The sequence below is a fragment of the Xyrauchen texanus genome, chromosome 1, assembly GCF_025860055.1.
Source record: "Xyrauchen texanus isolate HMW12.3.18 chromosome 1, RBS_HiC_50CHRs, whole genome shotgun sequence".
Lineage (NCBI taxonomy): Eukaryota > Metazoa > Chordata > Actinopteri > Cypriniformes > Catostomidae > Xyrauchen > Xyrauchen texanus.
Window position 1 is genome coordinate 10,393,587 of NC_068276.1, and position 20,205 is coordinate 10,413,791.

The window sequence follows — 20,205 nt, forward strand, 5'->3', positions numbered from 1 at the left end:
TCTTTTTTCCCCCAAACTGTTGTATTTTTGCAATAAAAGACAATGATTGCATTGCAGAGTTACTAAGTGAATCACCACTTTCATCAGCCATGTTGAATTTATGTTGTCATAAAAGAATTAATTAAAAAAAAAACATATCATGGGCAAAGGTCAAATGTAATGACCCAAGAGACCCATGGGACATCACACTCTGAATAAATAAAAAATCTTTTGGTTTAAAGATTGTTCACAGTTTTGGTCCCAAGTCTAATTGTGCCACATCCCTCTAAACATATAAGATTTACAGAATTAGGACAATCTTTTATATTACCCAATAGGCCTTTATTTAATAAACTTAGCTCAGAAATATTGCAAGATCATAATCATTTCAAAATGTACGCTGCAGCACTTTGGGATCCCTCAAGGCAGGAATAAGCTCCTGACTCAAAGATATTAAAAACAAACATTATTCTTCATAATTGACAAAGGACTGACATAAACAGATGTTTTTTGCTCTGCAAACAAGACCAAACTCATTCCTGCAAGCACAACACTAAATTTTGAATTTGCACCATGTCTATTGGTTGTTAGACTCATGCAGTGCCAGCATTACTTTTGCGAGTCCTGCGACTTTTAGCTGATACTGTGTGCTTACACCTGCCTTTGTTGTCCCCACTGGTGTTCACCCTCTGATATTTGTACTGCTTGAGAGTAAAACTACCAAAATAACTCTGAATTGCCTGAAGAAAAAGGCATAGTTTATAATTGACATTTTTACTTTAGTGGTGCTTGCCTTTGCAAAAATCACATCCACTATGCTAGGTTGTCATGGGTGGTTGCCAGAGTATTGCTAAGTGGTGGCTAGGATGTTCTGGGTGGTTCCTAGGTAGCATTTTTTTACACCCATTGTAGAATTTGCCAGACAAAATCGTAATTTTGGTCATATAGAAAAGTAATAGTCCACCTCTACTCAACAAGCCACATGATTTGAGGTAACATTTATGTCTGTAGTGCAAATGGTGCAACTTATTTAACAAAGTACAGTATAATACTAAAGTCTGACTTATGCTTCTGTGTCGAACCTACAGCATTGGCTCTGTGTAGTGGCCAATGCATTGGTTTGCATTTATAGTTCTGTGTTGGTGTGTCTGCATCGTTCTGTGAGTACACAGCCAAAATACTAACTATATTTTTCATGAATAAACAAAAATAATGCAAGCTATTTAATTTCTGGATTGAAAAGTATTAAATTATTGTAGCATAAATAATGAGTTCAAAGTATGTGAACATGTTGAAATTTATGTACATATTATTGATTATACATGTTGCCTGCAATCAGGAAGAAACAATTGAGGAAATTACTGTACGCTTGCTATTGAGTCACTTAAATAATTATACATAAATATTTTGGCATACTTTTTACTGTAATGAACTGGCCGTGGAGACGGTGTTAGGATCCATTTGCTGGAAGTTTATAAGAACACAAGCAAAAAATCCAAATCGGCAGGCAAATAGAGGTAGTCGTTATGCAGGCGGTATAATCCAATAAACCAAAAAGACAGGCCAACAAGGCAAACAAAACAAAGGGGTATCCAAAAAGCAGTAAATCCAGGAAAACAGGCAATGGTCATAACAAATTTACAATCAGCAATGACAATGGAAAAACGCTTGGTAAGGCAGGGTAAGCTGGCAATACTTCGCAAAGTGACAGTGGAAACAAACATGGTATTTATATAGTTCAAACAGGAAGTAACCAATGAAGAAACAGTACAGAGTTAGTAACAACCTCGGATGTCACATTGACGTTCTGTGATGAAAAATAAATCATAAAATTAATAACTACTTGCCTGAATAACACAAAAACAATGCGTGGCCTATGCTTTAGGTTCGACGCAGAATTATAAATCAGCCTTAAGGGGTAAACGCATAAACCTATTTGCAGTAGTATTAGTGCTTGCCTAATCTGCCCAACAAAGGCAAAATGCTATAACTAAGACAACACTGAAACAGAAATATGTCTTAATGTTTTTGGTTTTAGTCTAAACTGTGTAGTTACTGAAATTTTCACACTCAGTTTTCTTTAAATCTGACCATAGTTGAGAAAAAGGACAGATCATAGTCATATTCAATTTTATTCAGTTATGACAAAATGTGTAGTTATTGCATTCTGCCTTTGCACTGTATCAAAATCAAAATCAAATCAAATCACTTTATTGTCACACTACCATGTACACAAGTGCAACAGTAGGTGAAATTCTTGTGTGCAGTTCCGAGCAACATAGCAGTCATGACAGTGACGAGACATATACCAATTACAATAAACAACATACTTGCACAACACAATTTACATATCAAATGTACACATACTTACACAACACAATAATTATATACAATGTACAGTAGACAATACACACAATATAGAATACACAATATACAATAAGTAAGAGTATATGAAATATATATATATATATATATATATATATATATATATATATATATATATATATATATATATATATAAGTAGTTGTACTGAGGAGAATATAGATTAATAAAGTGCAGTGCTAATTATTGATCCTGATAGATCAAGTGTTCAACAGTCTGACTGCTTGGGGGAAGAAGCTGTCATGTAGTCGGCTGGTGCGGGTCCTGATGCTGCAATACCGCCTGCCTGATGGTAGCAGTGAGAACAGACCATGACTCGGGTGGCTGGAGTCTCTGATGATCCTCCGAGCTTTTTTCACACACCGCCCACCTCCACACACATTATTATTAATAATGATACATGAATACCTTGCAATTTTGAATTGTTTTAAAATGAACATATGGTTGTACTCGATAAAGACTAGTACAGATTCACCAGCAATTGACCTTATTCATGCTAGCGGCATCTTTGATTTTTAATGGGAATAACACAAGGCTGTGAGGGACAGACTTACGATGTCTTCCATGGCATGAATGGCATAAAGCTGTATAAAGTGCCTAGAGCACATATGATTTTCCACAGTTCATTTTGTCTGGAGTTCATTGTATACTGAATGTTCTTAGAAAGATATTTTATTAATGTTTTGTCCACAGAATGATCCAAAAACACTTTAAACAGCAGCACAGCCCATTAATGAGACTGTAAGACTATCCCTCACAACCTTGTTGTCATTCCTTTTAAAAATCAAAGATGGCGCTAGTGTGAATAAGGTCTATTGTTGTTACAATTTCATCATCTTTTTTTGGCTACTGTGTTCAGTGTTATCAGTCTTACAAGCGCAATTATCTTTTCTGCTGATATGATAAGAACTGACCTTTTGTCCCATTTCTCCCCTACAGACAGATCGACAGTATGATGCCCACCAGGCCCACCGTTCCTCAAAGCTGCCCAAGGACTCCTACCTGGTGGAGCAGGTGTTCAGTCCACATCACTTCCCTCCTGCAGTCAAATCTCATGTGAAGGGCAGCCCTCTCTATACAGATTTGCGCCTGACCAGCCTTGCTGATGGTAAGCGTTCCCAGCCCTCCTGGACCATAGAAGAGTACAAACGCAACTCAGGAGACAAGAGCAAGCTCAGCCCTTTGGACTTGCAGGTGAGCACTTACCCAGGGGGCTCTAGGGGCTTTCATCTTTGATTGCAACCTTGCCAATGTGACCCATATCTGGTCGATCTTCCTTGGTCTTTGAGTCTTTGGTGTGTGTGCTGTATGTGGCAGGTTGTTTTCTCCCTGACAAGTTGGACTTAGCTTCAAAGGTTGAGACACATGGGAACTGGAGCCTTTCAATTTTCATTCAATCAGTGCTTCATTGTCAGTGCCACATAACAGGCAACATGGCTTTAGATCATCAGTACAGTAGGTGACCTTGTGTAGAGAAAAAAAAATAATTAATGAGCCATTTTAAATCACTCATTGCTAGTGAGTGACTGAACACAATTACTACACATCCTAGGCTTAATTTTAATGCCTTTAAACAGAGTATAGTGCTTTGCGAATCTGGAAATTAATAATTGTAAAATATAATAAAATACTGTAGACATTTTATCACACATCTCTCTGGAATACTTGATTCTAATTGTTCAATCTCATAATAATGGCCAAATGTCTTTCATAGTAATCTGTGGTATCTTTCTTCTCATATATAATATTATATTTTCAGCCATGTTTTTGAGAGGTAACGTTTATTTATTTGGTATTTTAGATAATGTACATCCAACCTGTCATTATTGCAAAATAAACCCCTTCAGGATAATACAAGTCCCCTCCATCCAAATTTTTTATTTGTATAGCACTTTTCACAACATACTATTAGAACAGCATCTTTACAGAGAATTGTGTTGTAACAATGACAAATTCTGTTATGTCTGTAGTGTCTTAAAGTCTTCATTGAGCAGTTTAGATGAAAAATTTATTTAAAAAATCATGCTTTAAAAATTATCTTTCTTTAGGCCTTCAGTGAGCAAGCCAAAGGTCAATTAACACTCTGTCAATAACACTCAATAAGATGTTAGTTAAAGCTGTGCTATGAAAGATTGTTTAGTTAAAAATGAACAAATTGCCATTACTGATTGAGTACATAAAGAATCGGTGTTCAAAAAAATATCCTTACCTTACCCCAATTCACTACGGTAAGCCTATACAAGTGATTTGTATTTTGAGCTGTCGGGTCAGATTTGGCGCAAAATCACTAGCTTATGTTCTTCATATTGAGTCATTATGTCATATCTGTAAACACAATAAAGCAGTACCGGCTGTCATGTGTTCCGGCTGGAGAAAATGCTCTGGCTGCAGTTCAGTACACACAGTTCAGGACAGCATCGCAACAATCTGGATGGATGTTTATCTGTTATCCATTTGGCGAAGTTGTTTACCTGCTATAATGCTTGGATATATTTTCCGGTAGGGTTGTTGAAGCTAAAATTGCTTGTCATGTTTTAATGAATCAAACAATTACTCATGTTAAGCGATTGCGATTCATCTACATTAACGGAGGGTGTTAATGTGACATGTTTAATAATATTTATGATTCCTGAAATTGACTTCTTGTCATTTTTATAGCCTATTGCATATTATTTTTATGTTAAATAAAGTACATTTTATCCCCGTCATTATTGAATCCTCATTTTATGTTTACAGTGTTATTGTGTGCATTGCATAGACACACTATTGTAGTATTACTGCTCACTTGTATAATCGACTTAGGCTGTACAATATAATATATAAATAAAAAAGTAATCCATTGAACTCGTATCAGGCATATCACGAGTTTCACCTCTTAAACTGATAAGTGTAGTATAATACAAACATTAATAGTGGATAAAACACTTGAATAATCATATTAAAATATACTGGTAGCTGGTGGTGATTGAGGAGAGTAGCCTGTTCTCTATGTAAAAAACGCTTTCAATGTTGTGTAAGAAAAGCACTATAAGAGTAAAATTAATTAATTCAAAATATGTAAATAAGAGTGTTGTTTATCTTCATCAAAGCAAGTAATATTTCAGTTATAAATGTTTAATCGTATAACATAATATAAATATGAAAATAACACATTATGACTCCAGCTCTGAGTATCTCATAGTAATGATCAAACTCACACTCAGATGTGCAGGTAAGCTCAAACCATGAGATTCATCTGCCAGAGGAGCATTGACGAAACAGGACTGGAAGTGTTTTTCCACAAATTGCATGCAATGTTAAGTTTCAACCACAGATGGGAGCACAAAGTTATGTAGTGCAGCTTTATTGGATAAATACATTTAACCCTGCATCAAAAAAACAAAAGCAAAAAAAAAACTATTTACACAAATTGCCCTAATTGATTTTGAGCAGATTCTAGATTCTATATAGAATCTGAATCTATATAGAATTCTATATAGAATACAAAGGAGTTCCTAAAGCTTCTAGACAGATGGAAATAGTTTTAAGGTTGGCTACACTGCATAACATTTTAAAATGTATTTTTTATGTACAGTGTATGTTTGAATTGGACTGCAAAATAACAAGTGCAATTACATTGTAATACTTTCTTAATGTTACTATTGTGATGCAAATGCATTTCTCTCAGAGGACTCAGTAGTATGCAATAACATGAGTTAGTGATAAATTATTTTCCCTTGGGGTAAGCCCCATCCTACGATTCAGTGTCAGGATTCTTGCTCGAACTATCAGATCCTACCTAAAGTCTGCAGGGAAGAAGAGCTTACTCCTTACAGCAGGACAGGACCTAAACTGGTGGTGTTGGGGTGGCAGTGGTGAAAGCAATGTGACGTAACAAGCAATGAGAGACAGCTGTGGGACCATATATAGCAATTCATAGGCTAGATCATGATTGGAAGAGATGCAAAAATTTAATAAATTAATGACGTAACCACTACTAATCCTCTGCGAGTATTATCGCGCAGGCTTCCGTTTCTTTTCTGTGAGAATAAAGTAAAATATGAAAAAGTTGGTACAGCATATAAAATCACTGACCTCCTAACTGGCTTGAGCAACCTCTTTAGCAGGGTTTAAAATGGATGCCCAATTTTTGCATCAAATCTGTGTTGCCTGTTCAGTCCAGTGCATGGGAAATTGGGTAAAACCTGGCTTGTCTCTTATTTTGCTCTTTTGCAAGGGTTAGGCTTTTCTGAAGGTCTGTTTACTCAACAGTACCATGAGAGGTGCAAAAAATTGACAGCACAGCTTGACAGAACACTGCTACAAACCATTGATTCTTTAGTGACCCAGTATGGCATGTTCCAGCTTCAAACAACAATATTAGACTGACAAAGAGAAAAGAATGTTACCTTTTTCATGATGTGTTGCAAGGATGTACTCATACAAATAATATAACAAGAGTTTTTTATATATTATTTATTTTTTGCATTAGCTGTTCTATTTTATTCTGTTTATCCAACCACAATAAAGTGAAATAATATCTTGCTTAACCCAAATGGCATGGTGAGAAAATCTCATGGTACAACACAAAAATTATTTGTGTTGTGAAATGCGCTATACAAATAAAAAATACTTGACGTACTCATTACAAAAGTTATTTCTTATTGTGGTTCTCTCTTCTGTCAGAGCGTACGCATGGAATCTCTATTCAATCAAATGTTTCCCCCCAAATATCTAGCCAAGTGAATTGCAACCATGAGTTCGCAGCATAGGTTTGCAGTGTTAGGTTTGTCTCAATCTGTATATCATGGGCTCCAATGTTTGGTACCCTTAAGAAAAATACAAATTTTAAAAATGAAACTCAAATTTTCATACTTTGATCTACAGTATATGCTAAACTCAACTTAATGGAAAAAAAAAGTCACCAGTCTAACGCCCGTTTCACACATACTCCATGTACAGTGTGTATGCGGTGCGTATACGGTGTGTATATGGTACAGGAGCAGCACACGCTATAGTGCTTTCACATATGCTGCGTTTGCAGTGCGCTACTGATCCGCAGTTTCTGTGTGCCACAAAATCAAAAATGTGTAAGGAATTTTGATTTTAAATCCAAACGTTAACTTTGAGATTGTTTAAGGCATTGAAACAGTATGAACATTTATTTTAATCATTGTGATTCTTTGTTTTAAATGTAGTTCGAGTTGTTGAGAGAAGAAAAGCTATCGCACTATATCTGTTGCTAATAAGGAGAAGAATGAGACTCTTTTGGGATTTAGGGTAAAAAAATCATATATGATGGCATTTTGCAACTTTTGGTACTATAATCATACTTTTTTGTTTTTCTTGACCCTGTAATTTAGTAACTGTAGAACACATTAACTGTAATTATGCGTATATGATGAAATTATTACAGTTTCTTAACAATCTATGTCTATTTTAATGTGAACAATGCGCTGCCACTTTAATTCAGTGCGGTGCAGCACAGCAAAAATAGACTCGGTCCGTAAACGATCGCTGCACTGCTGTATACGCACCGCAACTGGAATGGATCGACGGACTGCATCCGCGTGCAGTGTAAAAGCTCTAACCTGTTAACATGGGTACGGAAAAAAATACGCACCGCATACGCACTGCAAACGGAGTATGTGTGAAACGGGCGTAAGTTGCATTTTGAATGCTCGTCCACAGCATGGGATGCTGATGTTCCATCAAGGCTCTTTGACTAGCTTAACTTCATTGGTTAACCAGCATTAACAGAAAAACCAAACTGGTTGACCACCTTCACCAGCTAAGATTTGCTGGTAAAATATAGCTATGGTGTTCCACCTGCTAGGCCAGCACTTACCAGCATAAATCAGCATAGACCAGCAAGCAATTGCTTGCAGAACTGTGAACCTTATAATTTTATAAAAGCACACATTAATTCTTCTGTTAAAACTCATATATTGTTCAAGCTGTAAAGTTGTTTAAATTGTTATTTTTACAGTCGTTTTAGGATTTTAGGTTTTGTTGACATGGCATCAGATATGTAAAATTGGCAATAACTTTACACAGAAAAGTAAGTGATTTCATCACACACAAAAAATCATGTTAACACACATATTGTTTTTGTCTTGTGGCTAAACTTTTGAGACAAAATTGGCCCCCATTCACATACATTTTTAGTGCCTCACTATAACCAAGATTTTTGGTTTTTGTTTTTTAAAGGAGGGACAAGTCAAAATTAATTTTTGTGGTAATCAATATTATGCTACAAATGCTGTTGATTGAACTTAAATTTTATTGAACCCGGCAAGCCCTGCTGGAAAATCCATCTTAAGCTGGTAGCTGTGTTTTGGAACATGGTAGCTGGTTTCTAGCTGGTCCAAGCTTGTCTTTAGCTGGTCCAAGCTGGGAGATGAGCTTAGACCAGTTACCAGCTTGACATACCAGCTCAAGGTGGTCAAGCTGGTTTTTGGAACATTGTAGATGTAAGGACCAGCTTGGACCAGCTCATGACCAATTTGAACGTGCTATGGACCAGCTCTTGACTAGCTTGGACAAGTTACCATGTTCCAAAACAGGGAGGGATTCCTGTGTAAATGGCAAAGGGAGAACACACGTCCCACCATAAGCAAAAGAACGAGAATGATAGTCGCAACGATCCAGACGTCCTTCTAGCACAGGGGTGCTTATTACGTCAATTACTATTGGCCAGTAGATCACAAGACAACCACTGGTCGATCTCGTTAACAGGTCAAACTGTAGAGAGAGAAACTACTCAAATAACAAAATTAATAAAGATAATTTTTTATTTCCTTATTCCGGTTCCCATGCGGGTGGATATCCAAAACGTTGGATGACAGGAGAATACTCATTCATATTTATGAGGAAAGCTCTGCCTGACTGGTTATGGTTATGGTTAGGGGTAAGGCATTAGTTTCATCGACCAATCAGGTAGTGCTTTCCTGATAAATATGACTGAATTGTCCAATCAGGTATCACTTTCCTCATAAACGAAATGCTAGCTCCATTCACAGGATCTGTGCCAGCGGATGAACCGGGCACTCCTTAATATGTCACCTGATTAATTAATTTGGGATTCCATCAAGATTGTTGTGCATGCGACCCATTAAATTTACCATGGAGAAGTTCAACCATGTGAAACATCTTGACAATGCTGACATTCTGAACAGCACTAACAAGGAAAAAAGAAACACCTGCTCAGCTCCAGCCTCAGTTATAAGACTTTACACATCTACATATCAACACCCTTACTAAAATGTATCCCAGTTAACTGTAACAGAATTTTTCATTACAACTGTGGAAGTTGTAGCCAAGAAAAATGCGGATAGCATGGATAGTTAGAAACAAGTCATGGATATGTGAGTATTTTGAATTGGACTAAACTGAAAAATTAGCTGTCATCAAACGACACTTGTCACTTGTGTGTGACGCTATTTTATATATTATTATGTGTATAATATTTTTCAACATCTGAAGTACCTTATTTTATTGTGGATGTCCCAGTGTGTAAACAGAGAGCTGAATAAAAAATAATCAAATCATATTTTGTTGCATTTGAATTATTGATTGTGTAAAATAGGCACATAATATCGGAATATCGATTGCAGGGCCCTGAAACAAATTGTTTCGTGGCAGACTTTGAAGTATCGGCAAATATTGGATTGCAGGCCAAGAGAATCAATTCAAAATCGTATCGTGATGAAATATCCGATTTATACCTGTCATGTTTAAATGTGTTATTGTTCATGTTTTTATATTGTCTGTGATGTCTTTTATTTTGAAATTTAATTGCATGTTTCCTGTTCCTGTCATGTGATATCCTGTTTCCCTCCATGTCCATGTGTCTTGTAAACAGTCCTATCCTGGACCCACAAGCTCTATTACAGGTGGGGCATATATTTGTGGTAGTAGTTGTGGTATTGATGGCAGCCATGGCTGTGTGTCTCCTGGCTCTTTCCTGTTGTCTTTTGGTTGTCCTCTCCATCTCCAACATATGTGCCCCATCCCTACAAAGCCGTCGCCAGATGGTACAATCAACAGCAACATACTCCAGGTCCTCGGGTCTGATCTTACACTTTCTCAGAGCAATCTTCATTTGATCCTTATTCGGCCCTCCAGCTGAGCGTCGACCATGATGTAGCTGGCCATATAGCACTCTGCGGGGTAGTCGACATGGGGGCATCCTTATCACGTGACCAAGCCATTGTAGCTGGAGCTGGGTGATCATGGCCTCAATACTTCTGCAGTTGGTCCAGCCAGTCATGTTTATTAGTTTAGTCTTGTCATTGGTTGTCTGTCATTTGGTTACTCATGTCCATGTGTTTAAGCCCTCATGTTTGCCATTGTCTTTTGTCAAGTATTGTTTTGCTGTAACGTTGTCAAGTCATTTATGTTAGTTTTGTTTTGGATTAACGTTTTTGGATTTATTGCACTTTCTAAAATAAACTGCACTTGGGTTCTCACACTTCATCTTCATCTGTTCCTGTGTCCTGCCTGCCCACACGTTACAGAATACTTGACCCACAAAATGAACCCAGCAGTCCAGCTACTGCGTTTACACCAGGAAAACTGTTCCATAGAGGAATATGTGGAAGACTTCTGCACTCTGGCCTGAAGGTGGATTTTAATGAGATCGTCCTCGAGGACTTTTTATGGGCAGTCTTGAATGAGCCTGTCTACTCCATGATGCCTACTCCTTTTGTCCTGCAACTGAGCGGTTCATCTTTCACTGTAGGAGTGGCTGATGAGGAACTATGCACTCCTACAGTGGCCGCCATGTCAGAGCCATCCACCATCATGGCCACCAAGCCAGAGTCCCCCTTCATGGCCACCAAGCCAGTGTCCCCCATCATGGCTGCCACGCCAAAGTCTCCCGTCATGGACGCCACACCCAAGTCCCCACACTTGTCATGGTCGACGAGCCAGCGCCCACGACAGCCATGTTCAACGAGCCAGCGTCTATGCCAGCCACATTCGACAAGCCAGCGCCCACAACTGCCACGGTAGACGAGCCAGTGCCCACACCTGCCACGGTCGACGAGCCAGTTCTGCAAGCCTCGTCCGTCCTAGAGCCAGCGTTGCAAGCCTCAGCGGCCATGTCATTCCATGTTGCCACGGCAGCCATTCCTACCTCGTCATGCCATGCTGCCACACTTGCCATTCCTACCTTGTCATGTCATGTGTCATGACAAGGTAGGAATACCTTGTCATGTCATGTGTCATGTTGCCACGTGCCATTCCTACCTTGTCATGTCATGTTGCCACATCTTCCACATCATGCCATGTTACCATGCCTGCCATGCCTAGTCAAGAAGCCCTGCCATGTTGCCACGTTAACTATGTCATGCAGTGTAGCCAAGTCTACCTCGTCATGCCATCGCACCTGCCATGTCAAGCCAAGCCACTACGCCTGCCATGCCTAGTCAAGCAACCCAGCCTTGCCATGTAGCTAGGTCTGCCCTGCCTTTTCAAGTTGGCACGTCTATCCCATCATGCCAAGTTGCCATGACCCCTGAGCCTGCCATAGCTCCATCCCCTGAACCTGCCACAGCTCTGCCTTCCTTCATCGAGCCTCCCACATCTCCTCCCCTCGAACCTCCCATGCTCAGCATTCCAATTCTCCCACTGCAGTGTTCACGTCCATCCAGAAGCAGAAGATGAGAAGAAGGGCTCCTACTCCCCAGTCGCTGCCAGTGCTCACGACTATGGAGGTCATTCCCAAATCTTTACCCATGCTCACAGCCACAGTGGTCATTCCCCAGTCTCTGCCAGTGCTCATGACCACAGAGGTCGTTCCCCTGTCATTGCCCATGCTCACGACCATAGAGCAGTTCCCATGTCACTGTCTGTGTCCATGACCACAGATGTTGTTCCCTTGTCCCCTCCTGTACTCACAGTCACAAAGTCTGTTCCCCTGTCAATGCCAGTGCCTATGAATGTGGAGGTCAATCCCTCATCACTGTCACCTGGAGCCTCTTCTCTGGCCACTGGCTCAGCCCTGGTTTCTTGCTGCACGCCCAGTCTCACCAGGCCATGTCTCAAAAAATAAACTGCATTTGATTCTCATCATCTTCATCTGCTCCTGTGTCCTGCCTGCCTACACGTTACAACACCCCTAATGGTAGATACTTCTGTAAAAGCATTATGAAAAATTTGATCTCATACCATAAACGTGTAAACACCCCTGTTCTAGCATGTTTACATCCTGCATAAAAAATGTATAAAGTAAAATAGAATGCAGATTGAACATTAGAATGCATAATGTGTGAAAGACCCTTAGATGTCTCAGACTAGAAGTGCTGTTGCCATAGCAAATACTCTACCAACAATTAATGACAGGTAGCTCACAGGAAGGCATTGTATTACTCTGCATTCATCCCTGAAGATGCATTATTTCCTAACCAAATCAGAGATTGCATATTAGCAGTTGATTACAGATACAGCTAACAAAAAACCTACTTTGTCAACTAGTGATTGCTAATTCTCATTTGGATGGAATTGTGGTGGTCTTTTTCAATGGAGAAAATCAGATTAATCTTATATGCACACTGGCAGTTTTGATACAAGATAACGCTTAGTTAATCGGTTAAAGAAACAGCTAATACTTTCAGTGGGCATGAAGGTATACATTCTAAGTGTAGCAGGGGGAAATGTCATTGGTGATAAAGTCCTGCTGCCAAATCATACGATTCCTTGTCAATAATCAGGTGATGGAAAAAGGATTTCTTACAAAATAAACCCAGATGGGACTAGTGACAAAAATCAAGTACTTTGCAGCCTTTGTAGGGTGTAATTTCATTAAGCACTTCAAGTCATAACTATCACCTTAGAGCCAAACATACGATAAACAGCTCTGATGAGGGATCGCTGTGGTAGGCTAGCTTGTTCTCCTGTGTATAGTCGGTCTCCCGCACTTCTCATTTCAAACAATTTCAACTTTAAACCCATTGCTGCTGATTTTTCAAAGCATCAGCTAATTATTACAGGACAATTTGGATCAAATATAATTACATGGTCAGTGCTAGTGCTAAAAGCAAAATAAGATGTTGGATGTGATCTGAATGGCATACTACAATAGATATGACAGATGCAGTAGTATGCCATTCCAAACTCGTCCATTCTCTGCAGTGCTTTTCATGTGGAGTTCAAAGTGGGGCTTAATTCTTTTAGTAAACAATGTGTAAAACTTTGTAAATGATGGGTGTGCAAACTCTTGAAATCCGTGGAGATTTCAATGTGGTTTGTAGTCTAAAAACAGAAATGGATATTTGAAATATTCAAGGAAACAAGTCAATATTACTCTATATTTACTTTTACCTAACACTGTGTAATGTTTTTAACTATTGTAGGGTGATTTCCTGCTAAATGTGTTAACACAATGGGTCTGTTTCAAAAGCTAGAGAGCATCCTTCGTCAGCAGCATTTTAAGACATCAATAGGTGCACTCCCGATGTGAAGTCTGTTCCAAAAGGTAGGTATCTTAATGATGCTGCCTCCTAACATATCTCCATTTGGCCAGATGGATGTATCCTTTCCCGAGTAGGTGGTCCCAGAATGCACCGTAATGAGCGTAAATAGATCCAAGATGGTGGACGAAGCGAGAGAAATTTTGATTATTTAAATATACTTACAATATATTCAATACTGAAAAGTGTAGATAAATAACAGTTTATTATGATACAAAGCTGAATATATTACCCAAAATGTGTGTGTGTGTGTGTGTGTGTGTGTGTGTGTGTGTGTGTGTGTGTGTGTGTGTGTGTGTGTGTGTGTGTGTGTGTGTGTGTGTGTGTGTTTTGTGCGTATTTATGCTCATTAGAGGATTGCGTAGTTTCTCTTGCCTCACCTGTGTTGAAAACAGTTTGGGGATGCTAGTGGCACAGAAGTGACACCCATGCAAGCTTTTTAAAGATATAAGAATATTCTGTCATTAGTGTATAATTTTTTTGTGGTTTCATCCTCATTACCTCTAACTCTGCCAGTTTGACATTAAAGTGGTGGTAATGAAAAGTTATAGAGTCTTGTGGCCCCTATGCAGGGGCACAATTAAAACGTAAACATTTCTGCTCAAAGACTTTTTCAACTGCCTGAAATTCCTGAAAAAGCAAGGCATTCAATTGAAAATTCCACCATTATTGGTTTCAGTGGTGTACAATGAACAGTGATGTTCATTGTAAAATGATGTTTACAGTCAATTTCTCTGTTGCTTTGGACTTTGTTTTATCAGAGCTCTGCTTTAGATGGCAGTCAGTGGCTTTATCAGAATTCATAGCTACAAGGAAGGCAAAAAAGGGTTAATGATGGAGATGTTTAGTTGTGCTTGCTAAGGCTATCACTTTCACTGTTGCTTAGAGGTCTGCACGGGCCTTAAAATGAAACCGACCCGTACCCGAGAAGTGTGGCCTAACACTACCCGGCCTGATTTATACCGTCAGATTATTTGCCTTAACCCAACCGTAACTCGCTCACTATCTTGATAATATCTTCTCCTAGCAAGTATTGTTGCAAGTACTTGCAAGTACAACACAAGACGCGATTACTCAGTTTGTATCTATCACTGGGCTTTATAGTCAAAAATTCTATATAATAGTATATAATAGACAAAGTTATTTTGTTTATTTAAGCCTATACATTTTTGTATACTGTACTTTTGAATGATAACACCATGCTTCAGCTCAAGCTATATAATTCAAAGAATTTCACTTTGTTTAAACATTTTACATCTGTTTTTTCTGGTACATTTCTTCATGTTCTCTAATTAATATAAAACACACTAGACTAAAAATAAATACTGATTCTGTGCAATTTCAAATTTTTCTTGTAAACTCACATTCATGATGACCATCAACAGTCACTTTAATTGAGCGTGTGCAGCACAGCACAATTAGACTCACTGTAACTCTTGCTGCAATGCTGCTGCTGAGACGCTCCTACCACGCCACGCTGATTCAGCTTCCAATGTAAATGCTTAAACCTGTGTGACGAGGAGGAGCCCCAATCAGGCTAATCAGCCGAGGAGAGGGATAAGTGCAGTGAGATGAGACAGTTCGAGAGAGAGAGAGAGCCATACGCAACTGCTGTATGTGTGTGTGTATGTTTATTGTTGTGTCTTTTTGTTTCATTAAAAATTATTTTGATGGTTTGTCCGGTTCCTGCCTCCTCCTTTCCACTGAATCTTGTTACAACCTGTTAACATAGGTGGCAAAAAATAAAAAATACTTTCTGCTCACTCGGTGATCATGCTTGCAATCTGAAACAGGCCTACCCTGCTCTTTCATTCTTATTTGATTTATTTGTATCTCTTTTCACTCTTGACTTTTATCTTCCTGTATATCGTACCTGAACATCTCTCTCTCTATCATGCCTTAAATGCATTCCAGATCCCTCCTTCCTCCTTTCCCCCTCAAATGAATATTGTAATGTGTGCCCCAATGAAAAATTCCATCTACCCAGAATGTGTTGCTTCAGTAATCTGTATGCAGTTAGTCTGATGAGTGAACAAGAACTGCATTTGTCATCCACAGCTTTCATTTCACACACGAGACCTTGCACAATCACATTCAGTTCTACACAGCTGCTTTTCCTCTTAAAATCTCTCACCTTCTCTTTCTGTCTGACCTCCTGCAGGTCCAGGAGTCACTCAACCCCAACAATCTGGAGTACTGGATGGAGGACATTTATACACCTGGCTATGATTCACTGCTCAAGCGTAAGGAGGCAGAGTTTCGCAGGGCCAAGGCATGTAAAATTGGCGCGCTGATTGTGGCGGCTGCCTGCACTGTGATACTGGTCATTGTAGTGCCCATTTGCACCATGAAGTCTTGAGTTTTCTATTTTCCTGTTGGATGGTGTTCAAATCAGTGTATTGCTTACTGGCATAATAGACACCGGGTTAACCCAAATTTGGGACTATAGGGAAGGATTCTCCTTTCAGTCTGTGATTAGGTCTAATTTCAGCCACTGGCCTTAGACTTTCTGGGAATGTCAATCGAAATATATTAGGATTGCAATTTGACATTTTATTTTTTATTTTCAGAAGTCCGTATTTATAACTTGAATAAATAATTTGTTATTATGTTGTAAGAGATGCACCCTTGTTTTATAGTCCAAATATATATGTAATAATATGTTTTATGTCTGGTTTTCTGGTATTACAATTGAAAAAAGGAAAGCTTTATGTTTATGCATATTATAGTTTTTTACTTTACTATGATTATGAGAATTTTAATGAGAGTTATTTTTTGATGATTACGCAAACAGAATGTTACAAAGAGGAGTGGGATTTTTCTTTGGGGATCTCTAGAATGTTTGGGCTTGTGCAATGCCTTTTTCTAAGGAAAATATACTCAGATAGGGAAAAATATAATTAATTGATTTGTGTATTCAATTCAGAAACCACATCTGAACTTATAAGAATAATACATCTTAAAATGTAATTCTATCATTATTTACTCAACCTTGTGTCTTTCAAAACCTGTTATTTACTTCCGCGGAACACATAAGACCATTGAAAATAAAAATGCCATTTGTTCTCACTCCTGCCGTATCCTAACATGAAGCGAGTTGGATATGCGGAATGGAGAATTCGATTTTTTTATATTTTAATGAAATGTATGTATGAAATTTAGAGAGATTAGAAATGTCTGTTATTCACACAACAACATTGTATGGATTTAGAAGACCTGGAAAATAGGGCACTGGTCATTTGGGCTCATTTTTAAGAGTTATTTTATGTTGTGTTTAGGTCCTTTATGGATCTTGACAGGCATGGTCAATGTGAGTTTTTATTGTTGCATGAAGATTCTTCAAAATTAAAAATTTGTGAAATATTTATGAATAAGAGCATATAGGTTTGCATTGACTTGAGAGTAAGTAAATAATGGCAGAATTGGACGAACCACTCCTGAAAGTGAATGTGTGAGGGTTTTAATGTTTAAAATGACTCATGATATGTATTCATAATATTTAAATAGTGAGACTTGACATTATTTCCTTTTGATTGTACATGATTTTGAATACAGTAATTCAAAAACAACAATATCATAGCACATAGCTGCTTACTTTTTGATTGTGATTATCCTTTGCCTTGTTATTTCATAACTAATCATTCTATACTTGAATTGCCATATCACTTTAAAATTAGCTCAGTTTTTCTGAAAGTGGAATGTTTTCTTGAACTTGTTTACTGGTGTTTTGAGTTTCGAATATTGGATCTGACAAACACATCTGTGAACTTTCCTTAATAATGTTCACTTCAACATGTTTGCTTCACACCCATAATAGGAATGATGTATCAGAGAATTCAAGCTGCAAGATCACTGAGTGATACTCCAGCTGTTTCAAAACCATATGAGCTGCCTTGTCTACTGCCTATGTAGGCAACATCCTAACTGAAATGAAACCTCATAATTGTGATGTTTTGGAACCCTCTGCATAGGCAGATAATACACCGATCAGCCACAAAATTAAAACCACATTAAAACCACCTGCCAAATATTGTGTAGGTCCCCCTCGTGTCACCAAAACAGCGCCTACCCACATGTTGATGAGAGAGGTCAATGGAGAATGGCCAGACTGGTTCAAACTGACAAAGTCTACAGTAACTCTGATAACCGCTCTGTAAAATTTTTATGAGAAGAATGTCATGCGGGTTGTTGCTGTTTTGCAAAATAATAAATTCATCAATTCCAATTAGACAATAATAAATCAAATTGTAATTACCTGATAGAAACTACACACAGTAAACTTTGTGGGATCGTCTGACTACAGAGAACCATGAACAATGTGTCACATTTCCTTAAATACCCAAACCATGAACAAAGGGAATTTTGGGAGGGGTTAGGTTTGGAAGTCCTGGGGACATAACTCATTAACATACAGACAGGGATGGGGGCAGACCTCCAGAATTATACAGCATTTGGCAAAGCCCTTATATCTTTGTTACCATTAGTTTTATATACATGGGAAAGAGACCATTATACCAGTCGCACTGATACATTTATAGCCTAGTCATATTATATGTATACATCAGATATGATATTTTATTACATGCAGATCAGGTGAGTTTGAGGTGTCATGAGCTGAAGGGAAACCGGATGGGTAGAGGGGGGCAGAGATTTGCATTTTATGGTCCTTGCTCAGCAGGATGTGTTGACTCAGGTGGAGATGCTCATCAGTGTAAGAGTTTTTATGACTTGGTTCTCGCAGAGTTCTTTGACTTTTATGACACCTTAATCCAGCCTTACAGGCATGAGGGGGACCTTCACAATATTAGACAGGTGGTTTTAATTTTGTGGATTAATGAATGAGTCCATTGCAAGACATTTTTATTTGCAGGGGGCATTATGGGATAGTAAAATGTCCAGTGGATGCACACTTCAGAATTTTGTCAGAAAGAGTAAGGTCTTCTGTGTATTTCTAGCATGCTGTTTTATGAATATACAGGTTTTAGACACAACTACATTGGCATGTTTTTGGCATATTATATTAGGGAAGTATGCATATTTGGATGCAGGTTGAGCTTGTCACGTTGTAATTTATTATGGGATTGCATTCTCTCTGATTGCATTCTCTATGCTGAATTTGGCCAATAGAAGTCCCTAAGAAGGCATCGTAATTATGCCTTTGCGTCATAAGTGTGCATATGATGCGTTAAAATACTGCCTACATAGGCAGCTCACTAGATTTTGGAACAGATCCTGAGTCTAGGAAAAACTAAACAGAAGTGATATCTAGTGATAACCATTCGATATTTACAAGTTTTTCTGTTATCATTAATCTGTCAGTGTCAAAGGGATAATGGCTATCCAATCATTTTTGAGGTTACAGCACATAACATGAAAACACAATGACAGCTGCTTATGACATAATGGTATATTTCTTGTACCCTGACCAATACAAATGGCTTGTCTGTTCAGTCTGTGTGTCATGGCATGGTTGATGCTGTGGAATTTAAAAGTGAAGAATGTAATTTTCTAAATGTTAAAATGCTTTATCCTATCCCTGTTTAATATGCAGTGTCAACTTCAGGCCACACATACATTGACTTCCTGATGAGTGTAAATGCTGTGCTACTTTTGAAAACACTGCTCAGTTTCAGCGGTCCAAACTGTCTTCTGGCTTGACCGAAAACTTTTTGGCCAGCCAAAGGCTGATTAAGGTTATGGAAAGTAGTTTGGAAGCAGTTCTTCTGCAATTCTGTTTGTTGCCACAAGTGGCATAGAAATTTGACCTTGAGAAGAAACTGGATTTGCACATCGAAGTGGTATTAATAGAAGGTTTATTTAGGGCACATGTAAGAATTTACAGATACTACTTTCAATAAGATGTTTGTTTCTTATATAGTTGATGAGAATTCCACAACAATGTTTCAAAATATACCTATACATTCATATGACAATTTCCACTGTAGTTTTGCAATGTTATACTCAGAGACTTAATTGACATGATCAGTAATTAGGGCATTTGAATGTGACCTTTTCTTTGATTGGCTGAATGTCCAGTGACCTCGCCTTTTGGCACAGGAACTGTGTGTTGTAGCACGTTGTAGAGCCCTGTAAATAATTTCAGGTTCAAACCACAATCGTGTGAATAAAGTGTTACAGGAGTCATATTCCAATAAATTCATACTCCAATAAATTCCAATAAGTTCAGAGTGTTGAAAAGTCTCTCACTATTATGATTTATTTTTCATACATGTCCCTCTTCCTTTGAATATGCACTCTGAAAGCAGGTTAGAATAAGTGTTTAAATTTGGAAGGTCTAATGATGTAATTTTTGTACTGGGAAAGTCAAGGTGACGATAACACTTCTCTAAATACAGTATCTCTTGGTTTTAAGGGGCTAAATCAAACAAT

At 38.2% G+C, this 20,205-nt stretch overlaps 1 protein-coding gene across 1 annotated transcript in view; it reads left to right on the plus strand.

Annotated features, from left to right (window-relative positions):
- The window catches only part of minar1 (membrane integral NOTCH2 associated receptor 1), a 53,975-nt gene extending 33,998 nt beyond the window's left edge, over positions 1–19,977 (plus strand). Inside the window, exons 3-4 of the mRNA XM_052129532.1 lie at positions 3,302–3,556; positions 15,977–19,977. Of these exons, the coding sequence (XP_051985492.1) occupies positions 3,302–3,556; positions 15,977–16,174 (453 nt within the window). The 3' untranslated portion in view covers positions 16,175–19,977. The remainder of the gene's footprint in view (positions 1–3,301; positions 3,557–15,976) is intronic.
- The last annotated feature ends 228 nt before the right edge of the window (positions 19,978–20,205 follow it).